Here is a 23254-nt window from a genome sequence, read left to right as displayed (position 1 = left end):
TCATTGCAGACCTGTCTCTGACATTAACCAGGTGTTTGGTGTTGCAGACATGGAGCTAGACCCCATGCCCCCTGTGCATTGTGCAAAAGTTCACAGACTTAATTGCCAGACATTTCTCATACACAACTGGTAAGGAAGGACTTGCTGCCTTGCTGCAGGGAGTAAGGGCGAGATGTACCTCAGTTTCAAGAGCCACCTGGCCCTAGAACACACTTTTACAGAGGCAGCCCACATCTGCCCTGTGATTGAGTGAGACTAGGATGAAGGCCCAGCCATTCCAGCTGACACAGGACACTCTGATGGGCAGTACTCAATCCAGAACTCCCCAGTGCTTGGACTGAGGCTTGCAGGACAGTACTGAGTTGGACTTCTGCCTCTGCCTAATCCTACTTCCTCCCTTTTCTTTACAGGTACTGATCTCTAATAAATATCTTGCACCCAAAATTCCTTCTCAGCATCTGTTCCAGAGAACCCAACCTGTGACAATTGGCTACAATGCACTAGAAGGGCAGGATGAGGTGAGGTGGGGGGGGGGGGGGTATGTTTGTTGTGAACAAAGAAAACAAAGAATGCACAGAAGAGATAGGGGAAATTGAAATAGTACCGTGTACAACCTTGGACAGCTCCACGTCTAACAAAGACTTCAAGTTCTATGAACTACAATAGGTGTAAATCTGTTGTCAACCTACCCAACTTGGACCAAAATCGTATAAGGAAAGCAATATCATCTACTTTTATTCTCAGCCCTAGAGATAACCACTTGGCACTCTCAGCTTGAAGCACCAAAAGCTGACTTCTCAGCAAATGCAAATACCTGGTGGATATTACACAAAAAACCCAGCTAGTATTAAGATTAGTCAAATCATCTAAATGTTAGTCATAGTTCTGTTTTTCAACTACCTTTTAATGTACAGTGAAAGACAAAGTGGCATTTTTCTAAAACTCAATGCTTTCTTATTTCATTTGGAAAGGTGGGTTTAAAGGCTGAAATTTAGGTTTCTGAGTTGGACCCAGTCTGAGCCCAGGTCCAGTTCGATTTCTGAGTCAGGACCCAGTTTGACTTATACCCAATCAGGTTTCTAAGACCCAGTTTGACTGGCAGGTTTCTGGGTCCAGTCTAGAAAAAGAAATGCTCCAATGAACTCTAAAAGCTCATGACTGAAAAGCAACAGTGCTGGGGTCTGAGAGGAACTTATCCATAGCTTCCCGAGGCAGTGAGGAAGCAGTGCACTCAGGGGTGTGAACAGTGCCCTGAAAGACACCTGATCAGCTTCCAGAAGAGCTGTTAATCCCAGAAAGAACCAGCAAAGAGCAAATACTCCAGGGGTTCCAGTCAAGATGACAGAGTAGGTAAATGCTGTGCTCACCTCCTCCCGTGACCATGTCAAAATTACAACTAAATTATAGAACAATTAAGGTTGAGAACTATCTGAAGACTAGCTGAACAGAAGTTCTATAATTAAGGATATAAAAAAGAAGCCATGTCAAGACTGGTAGGATGGGGCAAAGACGTGAAACGGGCTAGCCCCACATCCACGTATGGCAGTTGAGAATTGGGGGTGGATATCTCAGCTGCAGAGGTCTCCCCTATGTTCATTGCAGTGTTATTTATGATAGCCAACATATGGAAGCAACTTAACTGCCCATCAATAGACAACTGGATAAAGAAGAAGTGGTACATATATACAATGGCATTTTGCTCGGCCACAAAAAAGAATGAAAGCTTACCATTTGTGACAACATGTATGGAGCTAGAGGGTAGTATGCTAAGTGAAATAAGTCAGACAGTGAAGACAAATTCCATATAATTTCACTTATATGTGGAATCTAAAGAACAAAATAAATGAACAAACAAAGCGAAAATAGACTCATAGATACAGAGAACAATTGATGGTTTGCCAAATGGGAGAAGGGTTGGGGGGCTGGGAGAAAAAGTGAAGGGAGTACACAGTTACAAAATAGTCATGGGGATGTAAATTACAGCATAGGGAACATAGTCAATAATATTGTAATAATTATGTATGGTGCCAAGTGGGTACTAGATTTATGGGGGGATAACTTTATAAATTATATAAATGTCTAGAACCATGGTGCTATACATTTGAAACGAATGTAAAATAATATTTAACGACAACTGTAATGGATAGATGAATGAATGAATGAGTGAACAAAGAAAAAAGAGAATTGCTGACTTGGTTGGGTGGCTTGAAGTTTTGTGGGGTTAAAATGTAGAAATGGGGAGTTATAACAAGAAGTGGTTGGGTGGGAGAAGTACATGGTGGCAACTATTAGACTTTCTCCCTCACCACTGGCAAGGAGAAAGGGTGGGGGTGGGTAGGCAGCAAACCTCCATCAGAAGTCACAGCATAGCTGCCAACCTCATCACAGAGGACCAAAATATCCAAGTGCCAGGTCTCAAAGTAAATGAAAAGTATTCACTTCACAATCAGGAGGAAATGCTGTGGAATTAAAGTTGGAGTATATTCTTGAATTGGATTTCATTCTCCAGGGCCCTAAAGTTAACCAGCTGAAATCATTTTTTAAGGACCATTCTATTTAACCTTTGGAAATGGAGCATCTGCCTTTTAATGGAAAAACGATTTCTCATTGTAAAGATAGCATACAATGTTCTTGGTTTCTTTGGTCTCCAGGAAGGAAATTCAGATACCTCCCCATGTCCTCAGTATATCTTGAACCGCTTATGTCAACAAAACAGACCAGATTAATAGCTAACTTTTCTTTTTTTTTTTTTTTTTTTACTAATAAGTAGAAAGTATCAGCCCGTCCTAAGAAATACTAGTTAGGGCAGCCTACATAGACATATATGACTCTCAAGAAGTAGCAGGAGGCTTAGGAAGCAAGAGATTGAAGGGCCCCACTAACCAACTTCAAAGCCTCTGTATTCATTTCAATGAAATAAAAGTAAATGTTATGTAATGATCCAAGATGGTAGAGTAGATAAATGCTTGCCTCATCCCATGAACACATCAAAATTATTATACAACTAAATTATAGAATAATCAACCTGGAGAACCATGTGAAGTCTAGCTAAAGAGTTTTATAACTAAGGCTATAAAGAAGAAGCCATGCTGAGACTGGTAGGAGGAAAGGAGATACGAAATGGGCTGGCCCCAAACCTCCATGTGGCAGGTGAAAATTGGGAGGGATATCTTCACCACAGAGGTTCCCCACAGAGGAGCAAGGGATCCCAGCTCCACACCAGCCTCCCCAGCCCAGAATACTGGGACCAGGAAGAGGAGCCACCACAACATCAGGCTGTGACTAACAGTGGGGATTCTGCCCATCTCAATGGGATGGAAGGCTGCCGAAAACCCAGCGGTCCTCTTAAAGGGCCCGCACTCACCTTGGACTCCAGCAGAGGGACAGTGACTCAGGGGGCATCAGAGGCATGGGGGTAGGGAGCACACTGAGATGTGTCGCTTCAGGTGAGAGCTGGAAGATAGTTGCCATTTTCCCTGTGTGGGGTCTTCTGCCAGAACATCCAGCAGGTGGGCTCCATCTTTCCTGCATTGAGCCCTCCCCCTACACTTAACAGCCAAATCTGAAAAAAAGAAAAGACATAGAAACCATAAGAAGCAACCAGTCAGAAATGAAGAACACAATAACTGAAATAAAGAATACACTAGAAGGAATCACCAGCAGACTAGATGAAGCAGAGGATGAATCAGCGATTTGGAAGACAAGGTAGCATAAAACAGCCAATCAGACCTGCAAAAGGAAAAAAGAATTTTATAAAATGAGGACAGTGTAAGAGACCTCTGGGACAACATCAAGCATAACAACATTTGCATCACAAAGGTACCAGAAGGAGAAGAGAGAAAGCAAGGGATTGAGAACCTATTTGAAGGAATAATGACTGAAAACTTTTCTAAGCTGGCAAAGAAAATAGACATACAATTCTAGGAAGTGCAGACAGTCTCAAACAAGATGAACCCAAACAGGTCCACACCAAGACACATTATAATTAAAATGACAAAGATTAAAGATAAAGACAGAATCCTAAAAGCAGCAAGAGAAAGGCAACTAGTAACTTATAAGGGAGCTACCATAATATTGTCAGCTGATTTTTCAACAGAAACTTTGCAGGACAGAAGGGATTGGCACAAAATATTCAAAACGATGAAAAGTAAGTACCTACAAACAAAATAACTCTACCCAGCAAGGTTATCATTTATAATCAAAGGAGAGATAAAGAGATTACCAGACAAGAAAAAGCTAAAGGAGTTCATCACCACCAAACCAGTATTACAAGGAATTTTAGAGGAACTTCTTTAAGACAAACATATATATCAAATATATGAATAATAAAATGGCAATAACTACACACATATCTATCAACAATTACTTTCAATGTAAATGGATTACATGATCTGATCAAAAATATAGGGTGGGTGCATGGATAAGAAAACAAGACCCTTACATATACTGCCTACAAGAGACTCACTTCAAATTGAAAGATGCACACAGACTGAAAGTAAAGGGATGGAAAAAGTTATTTCATGAAAATGGAAATGGGAAAAAAAAGAAAAGAAAAAGAAAAATCTGGAGTAGCAATACTTATACCAGACAAAACAGACTTTAAAACAAAGGTTATAAGAAGAGACAAAGAAGGACCCAGTAATCCCACTTCAGGGTATTTATCCAAAGAAACCCAAAACACCACTTCAAGGGGACATGTGCCTCCCTATGTTCATTGCAGCATTGTTTACAATAGCCAAGATGTGGAGGCATCCTGTGTGTCTATGGATGGATGAATGGATAAAGAGGAAGTGGTACATATATACAATGGACTATTGCTTGGCTATGGAAGGGAATGGGTTCTCACCATCTATGGCGACATAGATGGACCTGGAGGGTATTGTGCTGAATGGAGTATGTCAGACTGAGAAAGACAGATGCAATGTGATTTTGCTTATATGTGGAATCTAAAGAACAAAATACACCTGAAATTAAAACAAAATAATATTGAATGTTAACTATAATTGAAACATTTAAAAGGGGGGGGGAGGTGAAGGGGAATAAGAGGTTCAAATTTCCAGGTATAAAACAAGTAAGTCATGGGGATGTAATGTACAGCATGAGCAAGAGGAATATAGTCAATAATATTGTGGTAGCATAGTATGATGTCAGATGGTTGCTGGAATTACGGTGATCACTTCTTTAGGTATATATAAATGTTGAACAACTATGGTGTACACCTGAAACTAATATAATGTTGCATGTTACCTATACTTTTTAATAAAAATCTTCAGAGAGAGAGAGAGAGAGAGAAAGAGAGAGAGAGAGAGAGAGAGAGAGAGAGAGAAAGAAAGAAAGAAAGAAAGAAAGAAAGAAAGAAAGAAAGAAAGAAAGAAAGAAAGAAAGAAAGATTGATTCTGTATTCAGACAACAGGCCAAGTTTACCACTCATTCAAAAGTTTTTTTCCTTAAAAAACATCAACAAAGTATGATTAGTTAATCAATCTATTAATCAAATGTTCCCACTTGGCACAAGCCCCTGCTGTGAGAGACACAGTGAAGAGAGGTCGCATACCATAACCCAACTAAAGAACTAAGATCTGGGGCCAGCCCGGTGGCTCAAGCGGTTGGAGCTCCAAGCTCCTAATGCAGAAGGCGGCTGGTTCTATTCCCACATGGCCCAGTGGGCTCTCAACCGCAAGGTTGCCAGTTCAACTCCCGCAAGTGATGGTGGGCTCCGCCCCCTGCAACTAACAACGCCAACTAACAACGCCAACTGGACCTGGAGCTGAAAGGCTCCCTCCACAACTAAGACTGAAAGGACAACTTGACTTGGAAAAAGTCCTGGAAGTACACACTTCCCAGTAAAGTCCTGTTCCCCTTCCCCAATAAAATCTTAAAAACAAAACAAAAAAAAAACAAAACAAACAAACAAAAAAAAACACCACACACTAAGATTTGGAAGAACTAAAATGTTGGTCAACAGTACAAGTCACCGTATGGGTGTCAGCAAGTTCAGACAGCTCATAGCCAACAGCATTAAGGTTTATTGAGCATTTACTGTATGCCAAGTGCTTTACATGTATTTTCTCATTAAATCTTCACAACCCTATGAGATAGATAAAATTAGAGAAGTTGAGTAACATGCCCAAAGTCACAAAGGTAAAAAGTGGTTTCAAGCTAAGTTCTTTCTGATTCTAAAGCCTATGCTCATAACCTCTGAGTCCCTGGGGCTTGCACAGTTCATGGAGAGAGACAGAGAGATTGAGGCTGGCATGAAGCCAAGTCTTGATGAGGAAGAAGGCTCTGAGCTAGACCTTAAACAAGGGCAACTCTGAGATGGGCCAAAGAAGGAGAAAAATCAATGTGTGGTGGAGAGAGGATGTAGAGAGAGGACAGAGGAAAAAGCGGAAGGAGAACAGAGAAAAGCCAGCTGGAAAGGATACAGATATTTTGGAGTGAAGATGAGTGAAGATAATCTGTGTTGTAGTCACAGCAACATACCCCACCGTCTCCTTCCTTGCAAAATAGCATATTCCTACATACAAATACTTGGAGAAGGAAGTAGGAGAAGGGTTGGGTAGATAAGGGTTGGGTGGTTTTCTTTCTTTCTGTCCCTCTCTTGGTCCCAGTGCAATATCCCAGGCACTCCACCCACCCAGCATTATTATCCATGACAAGCCTTTGGAGTCCTACATCCAAAAAGGGGTAGCATCTTGGCCTGAGGTTGTCAGATAGAGCCTGCCTGGTTGCAAGCAGAACTGGAACTCAATTCCTTCTATCGGCTCTGAACCGGAGAGGGCTGGGGCTATGTGTGTCCGGCTACACTCACTCTCCCAACTGTTAGAGAGACAGCCTTCCAAGGAAGGTGGTGCCAGGTCTGAGGCATTAGCAGAGTTTCCTACTTAAACCCTACTACCACTACACACACCGTTTCACATAGAAAAACCCTCAGCCTAACAGCCTTTCATTCATTCATTTGTTCATTCAAGAGGTAATTATTAAATGGTCATTTCAAGCCAGGAACTGTGCCAGGCGTTTGGGGAGACAAGGTCAAACAAAATGTGATCCCCTAACCTCAGGAGCTGTATACTCCGTTGTTGATGGTGGGCATTGGTGACAGATGGTCAGGCAACAGTAACTGTCATGTGTGTTATAATAAAGAGACGCTCAGGAGGCTCCATGGTATTGCAACTGCTTATGCTGCAAGCAGCTTGTCTTGTTCATTTCTGTACCTCCAACGCCCATAATTGTGCTCAACACACACTAGCTGCTCAGCAAGTTTTTGCGAATGAAATGAAGATCTTACTGGGGCTGAACCCCAACTCGGTTTCTCTGTGTCTTTTCCCCATTGGTCCTGACAATTGTCATTATAAGCCTGGATGGAAAAAGGATAAGGATACATGGCAATTTTTCAAATAAGTCACAGTATGTTAGAGTTGGGAGGACTGGACAAAGTTGTCTGTATCAGCTTCCTCCCCTCCTAGCTATCATGTCCCCATAATTGGGGCCTTAGGGAGGCAAGAGCCATTCCCAGGGGAAAGCTGAGAAAGACAGGGAGTAAAGAGGCTGAGAAGTAACTCTGCATTTGGGGGACAGTGGCCCTTGAAGCACAGCAGGCATCTGAGCTGACAGGAAAGGGAGGGTGTTGTGAAGGGATAACTCGGTGGCATGAGGCATCTGTCCCCTCAAGCAAGGCAGGCTAAGTAAGGGCCAGAAGGTGCCTGGCTACGGTCCCAAACCTTCACCCAGAATCAGCCCAGAGTTGTCTTGGAACATGTTCAAAGACTCCCAGCTGGGTAGTGGCAGAATGGGGCTAGAACTGGGTCTCCTGATTCCCACTCTCAATTTTTTTTTTCTTATCACCCTCCCTCCTCCCAGATATGGGTCTCATGGAAGAGTTCTTGGCCTGTCAAATCCTGGAAATCTCCCTTCACAGATGACTCGTGCTTGCCAGACATGGTTGGGCTTTCCTAGTTTTGACCAGTGGCCTTCTTAACCCTCCAATGCCAACTGTCTTGCTGTCTCTATCCATCCTCCTCCTGGGAAAGATCGAGTAGGCTCTTCAGTGGCGAGTGGGGTCCTGTGACCTGGGGAAGAGGGATGGGCAGCCTGGGACCCGGCGCAGCAGATCTTCCATGGATAGTCTGCACCTGCCTTGGCATCTGGGCATGCTGATACTTTTCTCCAGAGAGGGGAGTGTGGGGGAAACGGGGAGGAATCCAGGGACTTCTCCCGCCATAAGAATTCCTGCTGTCCCCCTCAGTCTGACCCTCATCCGCGCGTCTGGGCCACCGCAATGCCCACTGGCAGGGCCACAGGAAAAGGAGGGAGAGCCAGGTTTGCTGGTTTGTCCGGGCACCGGGAGCATGAGCCCTGCCCGCCCCTCCTCCGAGGTCTGTCTCCACTCGCTCCTCTCCCCCTCTCCGCCCACCTGTCCCGCCGGGCGGCTTGGGCGCCACTGCTACTGTCCCCAATTCTTCCCGCCAGCCGGGCCAAAGGGCGGCGTGACTCATAGCACTGCCACCAGCCCACGGCTTGCCAGCAGTGTATAAAGGCTGCCCCGGCGGGAGGCGGCCCAGCACAGCCCGCCGGCCCAAGGCGCGCAGAGGATGGCCCGCAGCGCGGAGAGGGGCTGCGGCGGCGCCAGCTGGGGGCTGCGCAGCGCTCTGGCCGCGGTGGCGCTGCTCTCGGCGCTCAATGCCGCGGGCACAGTGTTTGCTCTGTGCCAGTGGCGCGGGCTGAGCGCGGCGCTGCAGGCGCTGGAGGCGCAGCGGGGCAGGGAGCAGCGCGAGGACAGCGCTCTGCGTGCCTTCTTGGCGGAGCTGAGTCGCGCGCCGCAACAGGCGCCCGCGCCACCCCTGGACCCCGCGAGCGCCGCGCGCAACAAGCGCAGCCACAGCGGGGACACCGCGCCGCACATCCGCGCTGAGAGCCACGACATGCTGATGATGATGACCTACTCCATGGTGCCGGTAGGCGGGGCTCCACTCCCCGTGGCGCCTCTGCCAGGGTGGGCGGCGGGCAGTGTGGGGAAAGAGCCCCGACGCCCTCTCCTCCCCCGGCCAGATGGCAAGGTGCTGCGGAGAGAAGACCCTGGGGATGTGTCCTTGGCAAGCACCTTAGCCTCTGGGATCAGTGTTCTCATCAGTTAAATGAGGGAGGGGTAAAGGGGTAAGTCTTTCACTTCTGACGTCGTTGAGTCTGTAGGAAAATGAGGGGTGTGGGCAGTGTTTTTAAGAGCCTACTTTCCTTCCTAATTTTGGACAAAATTTCACATTCTGGTGTGAAGGCCGGGAGCCACAGCAGCCCCAGTGCAACTCTCTGGGTCTCCTGAGAGCACGAAGGCAGCATTTCTGAAAGAGTTCAGGCTTGTTCAGTAAAGGGATTCTTCCCCGGCATAATCTAAAGGTCTGGCTTTTCACCCGGCCTCAGCCCATCCCCAGGAGATTGCTGACCTAATTGTCTCGGTTTAAGTGAAAACAATCAGCTCTAATTTTACCAACCACCCGGGACCTTGATGCTGAGAAAGTTGCTCCTGGGCCTAAAGTAGTTCCAAATGGGAGAGATGGTTATAGGGCAATTTTCTTAAAATTCAACGTCAACGCTGAGGTTCTAACGTGGGCTCAAGGGAGTCTGTGGAACTCCAGAAAATGCCAGTGTGTGTGGTTCCCCTAGAGAGTGAGTAGCTTTTCATTAGGTTTTCAATGGGACTCCATTGCACTCTCCCAAAAAGGTTTAAGAAACACTGCTCTAAAGAAAGTCTTTAAAGCAAAATCTCAAAAATCTGTTTTCCCCCAGTTTTAAGTTTCTTTACTTTTCCTGATTTTAACTCAATAATCATCTAACAATTACATTTAGATCACATTGCAGTTCCCCATTCCATTTTATTATCCATTACAACCACAATGGTCTTATTTCACTTTATAATTACAAAGATTTCAGTTCTATCACCCCAAATCAAGTGTGAAGAATACTTCGGAATCCCACGTATTTAAAGATAAATCCACTTAAAGCTTCTGTTATCATAGAAGCTTTTAAATATCTTATATGAGCTGAAATACTTTTAAAACTACGTAGAAATACTACACACTGCAAACACATCTTTTGAGAGAGATCAAGTTTTCCACTCCTCGCTTCATTTTTTTACTCTTAAACATTTAAAAACCTGGTACAAGCAAAAATTTCAAAAAGACCTCTGTAAAATGAAGACATATCATTAGGGGAATTTGCTCTTTCTCTTGTCTCTCTGCTATGCATTTTGGGGGGGGGGGTGTTTGAAACCCTCCAAGAAGGATACATTTGGGCATCAACATTTTATATTTTTAATCGTGCTTTTAAGGTACAGGCTTATGTATCCAAATTGCAGCCTGTTCAGTCACTAACCCAAGAGAACAAAGAAACTCATTTCTCTATCATCTGAAAGCTAGATTTAACTACCATTACCTGCTCTATTCCAGGTCAGAGAGCAGAAATATCACATTTGTCAGGTTGAGAAGCATTTGTAGATTATCACCAACTCATCCCCCATTTGCATTAGGTGAGCTTTGACCTTTTAGAGTCACTGAGAGAATGTCCATGCAGGCCAGAGAAAGCAAGCATAATATTGCTGGCTTTCCTTTTGGGAGTATGTCTCCAACTGTAGGCTTAGGGATTACCTAGAAGCACATTAAAAATGAAGATTCCAGGGTCCCACCCTCAGACTTATAAAATTGTAATCTCTAGATCTGGCTTTCTTCAAAAGTCCCCTAACCCCCATTTCCCCACCCTCCCATCCCCTTGGTGAGTTTGATGCAGGTGGTCCAGGTGCTGCACTTTGAGACACGTTATTCTGCTTCTCTAACTTTAATGTGCACACATATATCTTAGGTATCTTGTTAAAATGCTGATTCTGATTCAGAAGGTCTAAGCTGGGACCTGAGATTCTGCATGTCTAATAAGTTCCAACGGATACCAAGGCTACCGAAGTGAAGTACTGGAGACCACACTTTGAGTAGCGTGGTTCTAGAGCAGTGGTTGCACACTGAAATTAATGGGGAGCTTTAAACATGGCTGATGCATAGATCCCACTCCCAGAAAGTCTGAATTAATTGTTAGGGGTGCAGCCTGAGGGTGGGTGCCCACTCACCAGCAGGAAGGGTATTGGCATTCCTTTCTGATGAGAGTGAGTTGCCATAAGCATCTGACCCTCACCATCACTGGGTCCCACTTGAGGTTTCTGCTTCAGGCAGAGAAACCAATTTGATTACCAAAAAATACTTTTTTTTTTCAGCAACATTCTCGCCATTCACCTTTTTAAATTTTTCTCATCTTTACTCTGTTTTTTCTCAGAACAGAGAATTATTTACATGAGGAAACAATTTTTTGAAAAAGAGCTTTCCCAGGGCAACTCTAGTAGAAAAATTGCTCAGAGAACTATTTAGTATACAGCATGCGATCGGTGTGCACGTTTCTTATGGTTGAAGTTTCCACCTTCCCTTGCTCTTTTATACAGCACCAGTAGGTCTCGAATGAGAGTAAGCTCAGAGGGCCCCTCACTGAAATCCCATGTCCTTAGAGACTCAGGAACAAAGAAATAAGCTGTATGCAGACTAATGTCAGCATTTCAAAAAGTCTTCCAAAATGGCTCATTTATCCGTGATAAGCCTCCTCAAGCTGACAGATACTTCAAAGTTCTGTGCTTTTGGCTGAAAGTACATCAACTCAGCATGATAATTCTGGCTAGCACATTCTGACTACAGACTGGTTGGCAGCTATAAGTGACTTTGTTAAAAGGGCAACATACTCTGGTTTCTCTTCAGATGGTACAAATCTTTCGCCTTTTAAAAGGGCAACATATTGGGGCGAGGGGGGTTCACAGTGTGAGGGATATAAATGATAAACGTCTAAGTATTGCTTTGTCTTGTGCACCTGAAACTAATAAAAATAAATAAATAAATAAATAAATAAATAAATAAATAAATATATAAACAAACAAAAACAACAACAAAAAAGGGCAACGTAACTAATTATTACTCAAATACAGTTAGTTTGGTACAGCCAAACATATTAAATTTTTAAAAGTAAGTAGGTACTTTGGAGAGAAGCAATAAAAGAGGCCTGGGAACCACCGAGCTAGACCAGTAATGGGAACCCAGCCAGGAACTCCTTCCTGCAGGAGATGTGCTTCTGTTTAGTCTCCACCCCCACCCCTGCCCTCTCTCAGGTCTCCCATCAGCTACTCTCTCTCATCCCATTTTCCAGGTCTAGCCTTACTGATGTTCTGGGAGCTTTATCATCCTGCCCCAAATCTAGGATTGAGCTCCCAGTAGAAAAAACATTTTACTTCTCACAGTGTGAGCCTTAACAAGCTCTGAATGGATCAAAGATTCACATGTTTAAAAAAGGAAACTCTAAAATTACTACCGTGTTTCCCTGAAAATAAGACCTAGCCGGACCATCAGCTCTGATGCGCTTTTGAAGCAAAAATTAATATAAAATCCAGTCCGATTTTACTATAATGTAAGACTGTGTCTTATATAATATAATGTAATGTAATATGAGACTGGTGTTATATTAATTTTTGCTCCAAAAGACGCATTAGAGCTGATGGTCCGGCTGGGTCTTATTTTTGGGGAAACATGGTAGAAGAAAATATGAGTAACTTAGTTTTTAATCTTGGAATGGAGGCCTGTCTTTCAAACTGTAACTCAAAAGCTAGAAGCAGGCAATAAATAAATAAGCTTAACTACAATTAAAAAGCATAAACAACAAGAATATTTCTGTATGGCAAACAGCAACAAAAAAGAAACAAACACACACCATAAACAAAGCCAAAAGATAAATGACAAACTAGAAAAAAAAGATTTCCAACTCATCATAGAAATGGGCTAATCTTCTGAATATACGTACATAGCACTCCTAAAAGTTGACAAGAAAAAATACAAGAATAATAGGAAAATCAGCAACAGAAATAGGAATCCAGTAGGAAAATGGAACAGATGGTTCTCAGGAAAAAAAATGCAAATGTCTCTTAAATATGTGAGAAAAGATCTCTTGATTTAAAAACGCAAATTACAACTGCCCTGAATAATTTTTACCTTTTGTAGAATGACAGATCTACAAAAGTTTGACAACACATTCCATTGAGGAAGCTGAAGGGAAACAGACATGCTGTTTCTTGCATTGCTGTTTGGAGTGCAAAATGGTACAACCCATGTGCAAGGCAATTTGTCAATAGTTAAAAAGATTACAAATATATTTTCCTCTGACCCAGCAATCTCACTTGTGGGAATTTATCCCACACAACAGACTTTATCACCTATGAGATGACTTATGCACATATTCATTGCGCAGTATTTGTTGGTTGATTTTAACAGCCCATGTCCATTAAACAAACTGACCTATACACCCACTGGGATACTAGGTAGCTGTAAAACAAGAATGAGGAAATTCTCTATGTACTACTATTGGAACAATCCCCAGGATATACGTGTTTTAAGTGAAGAAAACAAGGCAGAGAAAAAATATATATTGTATTACCTGCGTAAGGAAGAAGAGGAAAAATAAAAGAAATTAACCAAAGTGTTTAGGGAGGTTGGGGACAAGGTAGGATTGAGCCTCTCACTATATAGCTTTGTGTATTATTTTGACTTTTGAACCATGTGATTGTGTTACTCTATTGTGAGTGAAAAGGCCGTAAGAACAAGATTACATGGCAGCTGCCATTGGGCTGGAGATGGTAGGGCATGGAAGGGACTGCCAGCCTGAGGTTTGTGGGCTCTGTCTAAAAGGGAGGCTTTCACTGATGGTTGCTGTGTAAGAGCGATTGTACCTGATCTTTTGATTTTTTTCAAGAGAATTTAAAAATTTGACTTTTTTTTATGTGAAATCCCATGGCTTTTAAATATTGACAAGAATTCTACAGAAAAGTTTTTCAAACAACAGTCACATTGTTAGGGGCCATGTTAGGACTTCCAAGCTTAGTTTGCAGCGGTCTCATCTTATGATCATGAGTGGTTTTGAACAAAAATGGCTTTATTTTGTTCAACCACAACTCCATGCACTACCCCCCACCAACCCCGCCCCGATTTCCCAGCCTGATGCTGAAAGGATAGTAGAAATGCTACCATCGTTCTTGTTGTTGGTTGATTGGAGATGGCGTTTTGGCATTTGGTTTGGTTTGGGTTTTGTTTTGGTTTTTGGCTGTTTCTAAAAATCAACTCCACCTTCAGTGGATGGAGATTTCCCGTCACTGTGGTTTTTCAAAAACATGTGCTGTAATTCTGAGGGTAGCTCCCAAGGAGGAGATTCCAGCTGTGTTAAGCAGGAAGACATTGTTGTCACAAACAGCTTTTCATGACTGCTGTGAAGTACACTTACATGGATCTAACATTATCTTGTTTAAAGGGGAAAAAATCAAATTATCTATAGTCACAGCTCCAGTTTGCATGGATGCCATGTGTCCTTGAAGGCCTTAAATTGGCTGTGCCAGGTTTTACCTCCCTTTCCTACCCCTTGGACTGGGTCACTTCCAGATGGTGTAATAGCTGAGGATTAAGACCAAGGACCAACGTACTATGGCCTACAGGCCAAATCCAGCTTGCTGCTTGTTTTTGTACAGCCCTCAAAGTCAGAATGATTTTTACATTTAAAAATGGTTAGGAAAAAAAAAATCAAAAGGAGAATAATATTTCATAACACATCAACATTATATGAAATTCAAATTTCAGTAACCATAAATAGAGTTTTATTGGCATAAGTCATGCCCATGTGTTACACATTGCCTGTGGCTACTTTCACACAACAACCGCAGAACTGAGTAATTGCAATAGAGACCACATGGCCCACAAAGCCTAAACTATTTTCTGTCTGGTCCTTTATAGAAGTTTTCCAACCCCTCATCTAGACTGCAGCCCATTAGAGTGGAGGGGCATTAGGGGTCATCCCTTTGGAGAGCCCAATCTACTAAATTAGGATTGTTCTACCGTTGGTGAACCTTGGGTTTTAAGACCTCCCAGAAGGAAACAATCCAGGACAGAGCCATCCTGAGAGTGTGATTGCACTGTACAGGGAGGCCATGTGGTGAGCCTGCCCTCAAGCCTTGCTCCTTCCAGGCCAGCTTCCCAAGGCAAGGGCAGTCAATGTTAAGTCAGCTTTTAACCATCCATTAACCCCACATCTAGGCCTTGTTTCAAACCCCATCTGTTCTCTTCAGTTGAAGGGGAGAAACTTATACCCCGTAGGTCCTGTATGGAGTGGGCCCTCATGAAGAGATCAGTGGCCTAATACAGCAAGACAAAAAAAACAAAAGGGGCAGCCAAAGTCATAAACCTACACGCAGAGCCTGGGAGGTGTGTTTCCCTGGCCTTCCTCATAGCAGCAAGTGCACTTGGGCACTTGGGAGGTCACGCCTGACACTGTGCTTGGTTTCCATGTCAGAAGCTATTTCCATGTGAGTGAAGGGTGGGAGAGAACTTGAAGCCACTCCTCTGCGAAGGCTGTGTCTGTGTTGGTGCTGTGAACATACCCACAATCCTAACTCGTGCCTCAGGTCACGATGGGATGTTGAGGAAGACAGGAGAGAGATGGCCCCTTGGCTACATGCTTCAGACACTTGTTTCATCAACACATATTTTGCACACATGCAAATAGAACATTCAGTGTAGATATATAGTTGTCATAATTCTCCAAGGCCATATGCAAGAAATAAGTGGGTCAAGACTGAGCATCTGGACCCCTGAGAATAGGGTAGTTGTACTGACCACAGAAATGGCATTAAACCATTTGGAGCTGCTCCCAGATCCTGGAGCTATTAACAAGCCCCTAGTCTCTGTCTAGCCAAAGCAGCAGAGGTGAGGGCAGCAGGAACAAGCCTACTGAGCTTTGACAGCCTGTGCAGGACGGATCTCCTGGGGCCTGGTGAATTATTCACTCTTTATCTGCTATATCCCTGCCTCACCTTCAATATCCACTGCCACTATGCCAGCGGTAAAATGGATTTTCCCCTTGAAACTCAAAGCCACATTCCCACTCTCGAAAAGTGCTCCTCGACTCTGGGGAGGCAGCAGAAACCCCCAGACCAGCCCATTACTTAGTGGCACTTCCCACTAGACGACTGCCTGAGAGATCCAGGAGCAGACCGCCCTGTCTCAGCGACTTCCGGGTCTTCCAGTGCCAAGAGGATGTTCATCTCCTGAATGCCCTTATCCCAGCATCTCTCTGCAACTGGCCCAGGGTTATCGCCACATGGTGCTTCTGCCGCCTTTCGCCTTTGTGTGCCAGCCCTTTACTTGAGCAACCTGGGATTCCTTCTTCACTGTTAGTTCCCAGCCAAATTCTCTCTCCCTGGTGCTTCCCTGAGGTGTGTCGTGGTGAGCTTTGTGGGCCTGGGAGTCAGACAGATTCACATCCTGGGCTCACAGCTCAGTAGCTGGTGGACCTCTTCTAACTTCTCCAAGCCTCCATTTCCTCATCTGTAAGATTTAGATAGTAGTATACACTTCATAGGGTAGGAGATTTAAGGGAAACACTGTTGCTGAAACACAGTGCCAGGTATAGTCAGGTTCCCAATAAGCGCTCACTGTTGCTGTTACTAAGATTAATCACTATTACTTTATCGTTAGCCCTGTGTGCCCCATGCTCTCAGCATTTTGTTTCTGGGTTTACTCTTTATCTCCAGTTTTTTTCAGAACGCCAAGCTGTCTGTTCATATGTGCTTTGGCTGCTGCTTCGGGATAATATTTGGCATCTTAAAGCCTAGATTGGCATCACACCAACTTAAATTATCTTGTCATTGAAAACAAAAAGAGAGTTAGTCTTGATATGGTAACAGAGCTTCTTCAGAGATTCAGGATTTCCTGGGCCCCCACCCTTTCTGCATGGCCGCTGAGGACAAGGGTTGATGCCCACTAACAGGGAGTCATCTTCACCCCCTTTCTGACCAGCTCAGCTGTCATTCAATTCTGTTGATTCTTGTTTGGTGGCAGTCCTGAAAAAAGTTTTGGATGCTTTTATTTGGAAATTTGATAAAATGTAAGTGGAAGATAGAGCAAAATAACTTCTAAGAAAGAAAAACAACTTATTTGTTGGGGTCTCGTATTCTCGAGGATATGGTTACCTATGTATGAACTATCAGAACAGTCTTTAGATCTGATAAAACACACTTATCTGAAGAAAAAAATACACACACACACACACACACACACACACACATATTTTTTCTTACATTCCTCAAACTCCCTTTCTCTTCTCCCCTCAAAAAATAAATCCTCGGCTAAATCTAGTTGACATTCAAGCTTAATTTACATGTACTTTATCTACAGACTAAAGGTCACTGTGTGAAACAAGCTGAAGCTTTTAGGTTGTAATTCTACTTACAAAGGAAGCATTTTTCAGCCCATCAGTTGCTTTTATGTAGCTCTTTGGGTTTTAACAGCTCTATATTTTAAGCAGGTATAATTGACTTCTAGTTTAACTAAAGTTCAACACAATTGTCTTTACTGAAAGGTAGAGTTAAAACAACAAGGGCAACTAATGATCATTTAAAGTGCAATTTTGGTTTGTTCTGAATGCAATAACTAGAGTAACCCTTTCGTCCACCACTAAGGAAAAGCTTCTTGTGCTCACCCAAGTGCTGGGAACTTTGGATACTCAGCCTGGGATGTATGTAAAAACTGTAAAGTACCTGGGAATGTGCTGTGGATAACTGTGCCCAACCTAAAATGATGAGCTGGCAACTGCAAAATCATTCCCATGTTTCAGTAACTTAGTGGGTGAGTGTTGGAGTCTGGAATCCTTTTCACTCAGAGGTGAAAAATGTCCTTTCCCTGTAGGCAACACTTGAGAAACTTGGACTCAATCCCTCTGAACAGGAAGACCTTTAGAGGAAAACCCACTATAGTGTGTTGTGTGATGAGCATCAGGGTAGTCAAGAAGAGAGAAAATCAATCCTCACTAAAATGATGAAGGAAGGTTTCATGGAGGAAACAGAGCTTGAAATGGGCAGTGTGGTTGGTGAGATTTGGGCAGGGTGAATCATTCCAAGCACAGGTGATAACTTGAGCCAAGATCTAGGGACTGGAATAAAAATTGTACAGGGCTGGAAGAGCAAGAAACCAAACAGACCTTCCTGCCCTGGAGAGTTTGGGTGGGGGGTGCTGGTGGAACTAAAGGTGACTAGGTGAGAATGACCTTGAATTTCCACTTTTGAGAAATGAATCTGATGGGCAATTGAGGGTACTGTAGACCCTTTACCAGGGGGAGTCATGAGGATAGTGTTTTTATAGGACTGATCTGGTGGTGTGATGCAGGCAAGACTGGAAGGGGAGAGACCAGAGGCAAGAAGAAAATTAGGAAGCTATTGTGTTAGTCCAGACAAAAAATGATTCATGTCTGCCTAAAGTGGTGGCATCAGAAATGGAGAGGAAGGTATATATCTTTGAAATATCAAGAGAGAAGGATGAATTGAACTGGGTAACTAGTAACTGGATATAAGAAAGAGAAATGGTCCATCTGGTCTGGACCCATCTAACACTGAGAGGATAGTGGCATCGTGGACAGAATTGAGGAAACACACACAAGGGGGTTAGTTTAGAAGTGAGGATGCTGTGTTTGTTTTAAGACTGTATATGAGATGGAAAGACAGAAAAAAAGGGGGAATAAAACAGAGGGATGAAAGAGTATTCAGGGAGAGGAAAACATCCTGCTTCTAAGAACTGTCGTTTTCCTGAGAGAGGTCTTCACAATTCTAAAAGGGCAGACCCCAAGGCCTTTATAATGAGTGCTGGAATCATACTATGTGCTCACTCTTGGCTCCCATATTAGCTGTGTGACCTTTGACAAATTACTCAAACTCTCTGTGTCTTGGGTCCCTCGTTTTTAAGAAGGCAATGATAGCAGTGTCTACCTTAGGCGTTATCATAAGGATTCAATTCAATAATCCATGAAAAGTCCTTACCATGGTTCCTAGAACTCAGTATGTATTAGCTTGTTGTTACTGATACTTTAGTATTTCTCAAATGTTTCCTTTCTGTGCTTCAGGAAATTTTGAAGGCTTGTGATAAAAACAATATAGATGGAATCAACAGAACTTGTCAGAGACGAGGATGACATTAAAGTTTGGAATCTTGGGTTACTGGGGAAACACATAGGCCTTGGGTTACTGGGGGAACAGATAGACTTCTAGAAAGAATGTTGCTTCCCAGATAGTCCTTTTTTTCTGGTTGATGGGTCCAAAAAGAAAAAAGAAAAAAATTCAGATATCGGCTTTAGGGAAGTTAATTATACTAAGCATAATTTGCAAACATTTTTATTTATGTCCAATGTGAACTCATGCATTCATTCTTTCATTGACCAAATAATTTTGAATCCCACAGGAACAGCAAGTTTGTCAGACCAATGGTCACATTCAACCAGTGTTCTCATGCTAACAGCATCAACGACTATTTTGTGAGTGAGCATGTCACCCTAAGGACCGCCTCCAAATGTTTTTTGGAGCAACTGCTTGTAGACATTCCCTGTGCTGAGGGAAGAGGGGGCTGAGCAGGAAGTAGGTTGACAAAACATCTTCACAAATGTTTTTGCTAAATACAAAGAATGCCACAGGGCAAAGTTTGGGGATAATGGTTTATTTCTTTGTCCATTCCCTCAACATCAAACAAGTTACTTAACTATCGTTATGTACACTTTTCTGACTATAAGGTGAGGATAAGAATGCTTAGATAAAAATCAGAAATTATCTGAAGATGTTTGTTGAAAGTAACAATGTGAGCACAAAATATTGTTATTAACAGTTAGTGAAAGATTATTTCAGCAGCACTCCTGCTTCAGAAAACTCCATTAGAGGCCTGGGGGAGATAAGTGATTCTCATCTCACTTCAAAACACTCATCTCTTTTCTGCTAACTCCCTCTGCACTTATTTGTCTGCGTAGCACAACTAAAACCTTGTTTCTATACAGTTTTGGTCTCTAATCTCTCACCTTTAGTCACCGTGGCCCTTTAAATATAGCTCCCTGGGCCTCTCATGAGGGATTTGATGAATACATCTTCACAGATGAATTCATCCACAACTCAACAAGTGTAAATACAAACTAAGCCCAGTTTTGAATCTAGTTTCTTGCCATGCTAAGAATTTTGAAGGTGGGTCCTAGAACACATTTTAAATTCCTTCCTCAAAATTCATGCTACCCTCCAAATAGGAGATGGTGTCAGGTATTGGTAAAACTGACGTAGAGGCTTGCTCCACCTGTCAGAGATTCATTTATCCATTCAACACGTAGTCACTGAACACCTACCCTATCCCAGGCACTATTGTGGGTACACGAGAAACAGTATGAACAAAACACTCACTCTCCATCCTCTTGGACTTTATCTTCTGATGGGGAGGGACAGAAAAAAAACAAAGTAAATTATTTACAATATTAGAAGGTGATAAATGTTATGGAGAACAATAAAGGGGTGAGGTTTAGGGATGGCGAAGGGGAAGATGCAATTATGTCATGGGAAAGGCCTCACTGAAAAGGTGAGGTTTGAGAAAAAACTTGAAGTAAAAAAAAGTGAGCCATGTGCCTATCTGGGGAAGGGCCGTTCAGGCATTAGGAACAGCAGGTGCAAAGGCCCAGAGGTGGGACAGTGTCTGGAGAGCTCAAGGAGCAGGATGGGGACTAGGGCAGAGTGGAAGGGAGTAGAAGGAAAGGAAGTCAGAAAGATAACTGGGGGAGGAGGAATAAGGGAGCCAGTTCATGTAGGACTTTGCAAGCTATTGTGAGGATGTTGGTCTTTATGGGGAGTCTTTACAGGATTTTAGGCGGAGGAGTAGCATGATCTGAAGTACCTTTTCCAAGAGTCACTACGATGAGACTTGACTCTGTGTATGGGCAGGGTGAGCAGTGGAAGCAGAGAGGCCATTAATATAACTCTTGCAATAATCCAGGTGAAAGAGCGTAGCTTAGACCAGGGGTGCAGCAGTAGACATGATAAGCAGTAGACAGTGTCTAGATATGCCTGATGGTCAAGCTGATGGAATTTGCTCCTAGCTTTAATGTGAAGTGTGGTAGGGGAAGGAGTTAAATGACTTCAAGATTAGTACCCAAGCAATGCAAAGATAGAATTGCCATTAACTGAGATGGTAGAACTGCAGCTGGAACGGGTCTGAGGGGAATATCAGGAGTTCCATTTGGCACATGTTAGCATTGAGATTTCTACCAGATGTCCCAGTGAAGATGTGGAAGAGGCAGCTGCCTAGCAGCGTCTGGGAGGGGAACCCGGCTCGACATGTACCAGGAAGAAGTGGAGATGCTGAGCGAGAGAATAGTCATTACCTGGACACAGGGAGGCTCTAACCAAAAGTTTCTCTATTCCTTATTGAACCCAATAAGGAATTTTTTTTAAAAAGGAAGCTCTTTTCTAAACAACCAAATGAAATCAATTAACTGTATTGTGAGCCTTTTGTGCCAGAGATTTTTATCTTACCTTTCTAAGCACAGGGCCCAGCTTATCAGGTGTTTGCCGATGAATAAATAGGTACTTCTAAATCAGTCAGAAATATCTTGGAAAGGAGTTTAAAAGAAAGCTTTTACCAACGGAGCACTATGTAAGTCAGTATAACAAACGATTGAGCGCCTGTTCTGGGCAGCGTGGGTACACTCTGTGGGTGGTGAGGAACAACAACAAAGGAGCCCCCAAGGAATGTATTGGCTAGTGGGAGGGAAAAGACAAATCCTCAAACACTTACGAATAATAGGACCCTAAGAGAAGTAGGACTAAAATCCAGTGGGCGATCAGGAAAGCTTTCAAGAAGGAGGCGGCGTCTAAGCCAAGCCTGGAAGGATTGTGCAGAACTTCAGGAGGAGGAAGAAGGCACTTGAACAGCAGGTGGTCCATTTTAGCTAGAGCATCGTAGACGTAAAAATGTCTGACAAGTCATTGCCTTTGTTCTTGAAAATTATTTTGAGTATAGAAATGAAAATATTTTCTTTTCAGAAATGTGAGTGAGACGTTCCCTTTATTGGCATGTTTTAAGCAGTTTTATTATGATATGCCTTAGTGTCATTTTCTTCATGCTTCTTGTGCTTGGGTTTTGTTGAGCTTATAGGAGATACAGGTTTATGGTTTTCATTAAATTTTTGAATGTTTTAACGTTTTCTGCCATTATGTTTTCAAATATTGTTCTGCCCTCCCTGTCAGCCAGAGACTTCAATTACACATGTATCAGCTCACTAATAATCTGGGGTTTTTTTCGTCTTTTTTTCTCCATGTGATTCATTTTGGCTAGTTTCTATTGCTATGCCTTAAAGTGCATTAATCTTTCTTCTGCAATGTCTAATCTGTTCTTCGTCCAATTCAGTGTACTTTTCATCTCATTGTAATTTTCATATCTAGAAATTTAAATTGTGTTTTTTATATTTTTAATGTTTCTGTTTAACATATTCAATCTTGATTCTAGCTTCTTGAACATTAGGAACACAGTTAAAATAACTGTTTCATTGTCTTTGTCTACTAATTCCTTCATTTGGGTCATTTCTGGATGCGTTTCAATTGATTGATTTCCCCCCCCCCCTTCATTATGTGTCGTGTTTTCCTGCTTCTTTGCAGGCCTGGTAATTTTCTGTTGGATGCTAGACATTGTGAATTTTACCTTTTATGTTCTACTGCGTAATCAGGTACCCTTTAATTACCAAAGGAAGGAAACACACTGCCTTGGGTAAGTTCCACATGGCTGACCATCCTAGAAATGATATATTCCAACTTCATACCAAGAAAGTCCTACTGTTTCATTAGCACTTATGTAAGAAATCAAAGGAAGCACAAAAAGAACAGAAGATAAATCCAGTTTGATTCCAGGATGCTCAGGTAGGGAAAGTGGTCATTTCTCTTTCCTAAGGAGGGACAAAGAATCTACTCATTGACAGCTTACTATGTAGAAGGTGTAGACTATATGTTGGTATTACAAAAATAAACAAGATATGTACTTCCCTTGCCCTCAAATGCTTACAGTTAGTAGGGAACAAACCAGTAATCAGGCAATGACATAAGTGCCCTGATGGGAATAGAGCAGGATGCTGTGGGACCATATAGGAACATCTCCAACCTGGGACAGGAGGAAAGAGTTTCCAGGAAAGCGACACCTAAGCTACAACTAGAATGATACATGATGTGAGAGAGTGACTAGAGTCTTGTAACCTTTTTCTGATTGTGAGTGTGCCCATTATAGTAAATTGGAAAATACAGAAAGGTATAAAAACTGTAATTTTTAAATTACTTTATTTTGCAAATTAATAAGTTAATGTAGCATGT

General features: G+C 42.8%; 1 protein-coding gene across 3 annotated transcripts in view; it reads left to right on the top strand.

The window, feature by feature from the left end:
• Window positions 1–497: 497 nt before the first annotated feature.
• The window catches only part of GLDN (gliomedin), a 59890-nt gene continuing 37133 nt past the window's right edge, over window positions 498–23254 (top strand). Inside the window, exon 1 of one of the 3 annotated variants that reach the window (XM_074327745.1) lies at window positions 498–518. Coding sequence is in view for 1 of the 3 variants with exons in the window: in XM_019730649.2 (XP_019586208.2) it covers window positions 8592–8954 (363 nt within the window). In the remaining 2 variants the exon portion in view is untranslated. Of the gene's footprint in view, window positions 519–8531; window positions 8955–9039; window positions 9154–23254 lie in introns of those variants that run through there. The other 2 variants (XM_019730649.2, XM_074327744.1) reach the window with 2 other exon arrangements.

Source organism: Rhinolophus sinicus, linkage group LG03 (genome assembly GCF_036562045.2).
Source record: "Rhinolophus sinicus isolate RSC01 linkage group LG03, ASM3656204v1, whole genome shotgun sequence".
NCBI lineage: Eukaryota > Metazoa > Chordata > Mammalia > Chiroptera > Rhinolophidae > Rhinolophus > Rhinolophus sinicus.
Note: the sequence above shows the minus strand (reverse complement) of the source record. Positions and strands in the feature narration are given on the sequence as shown.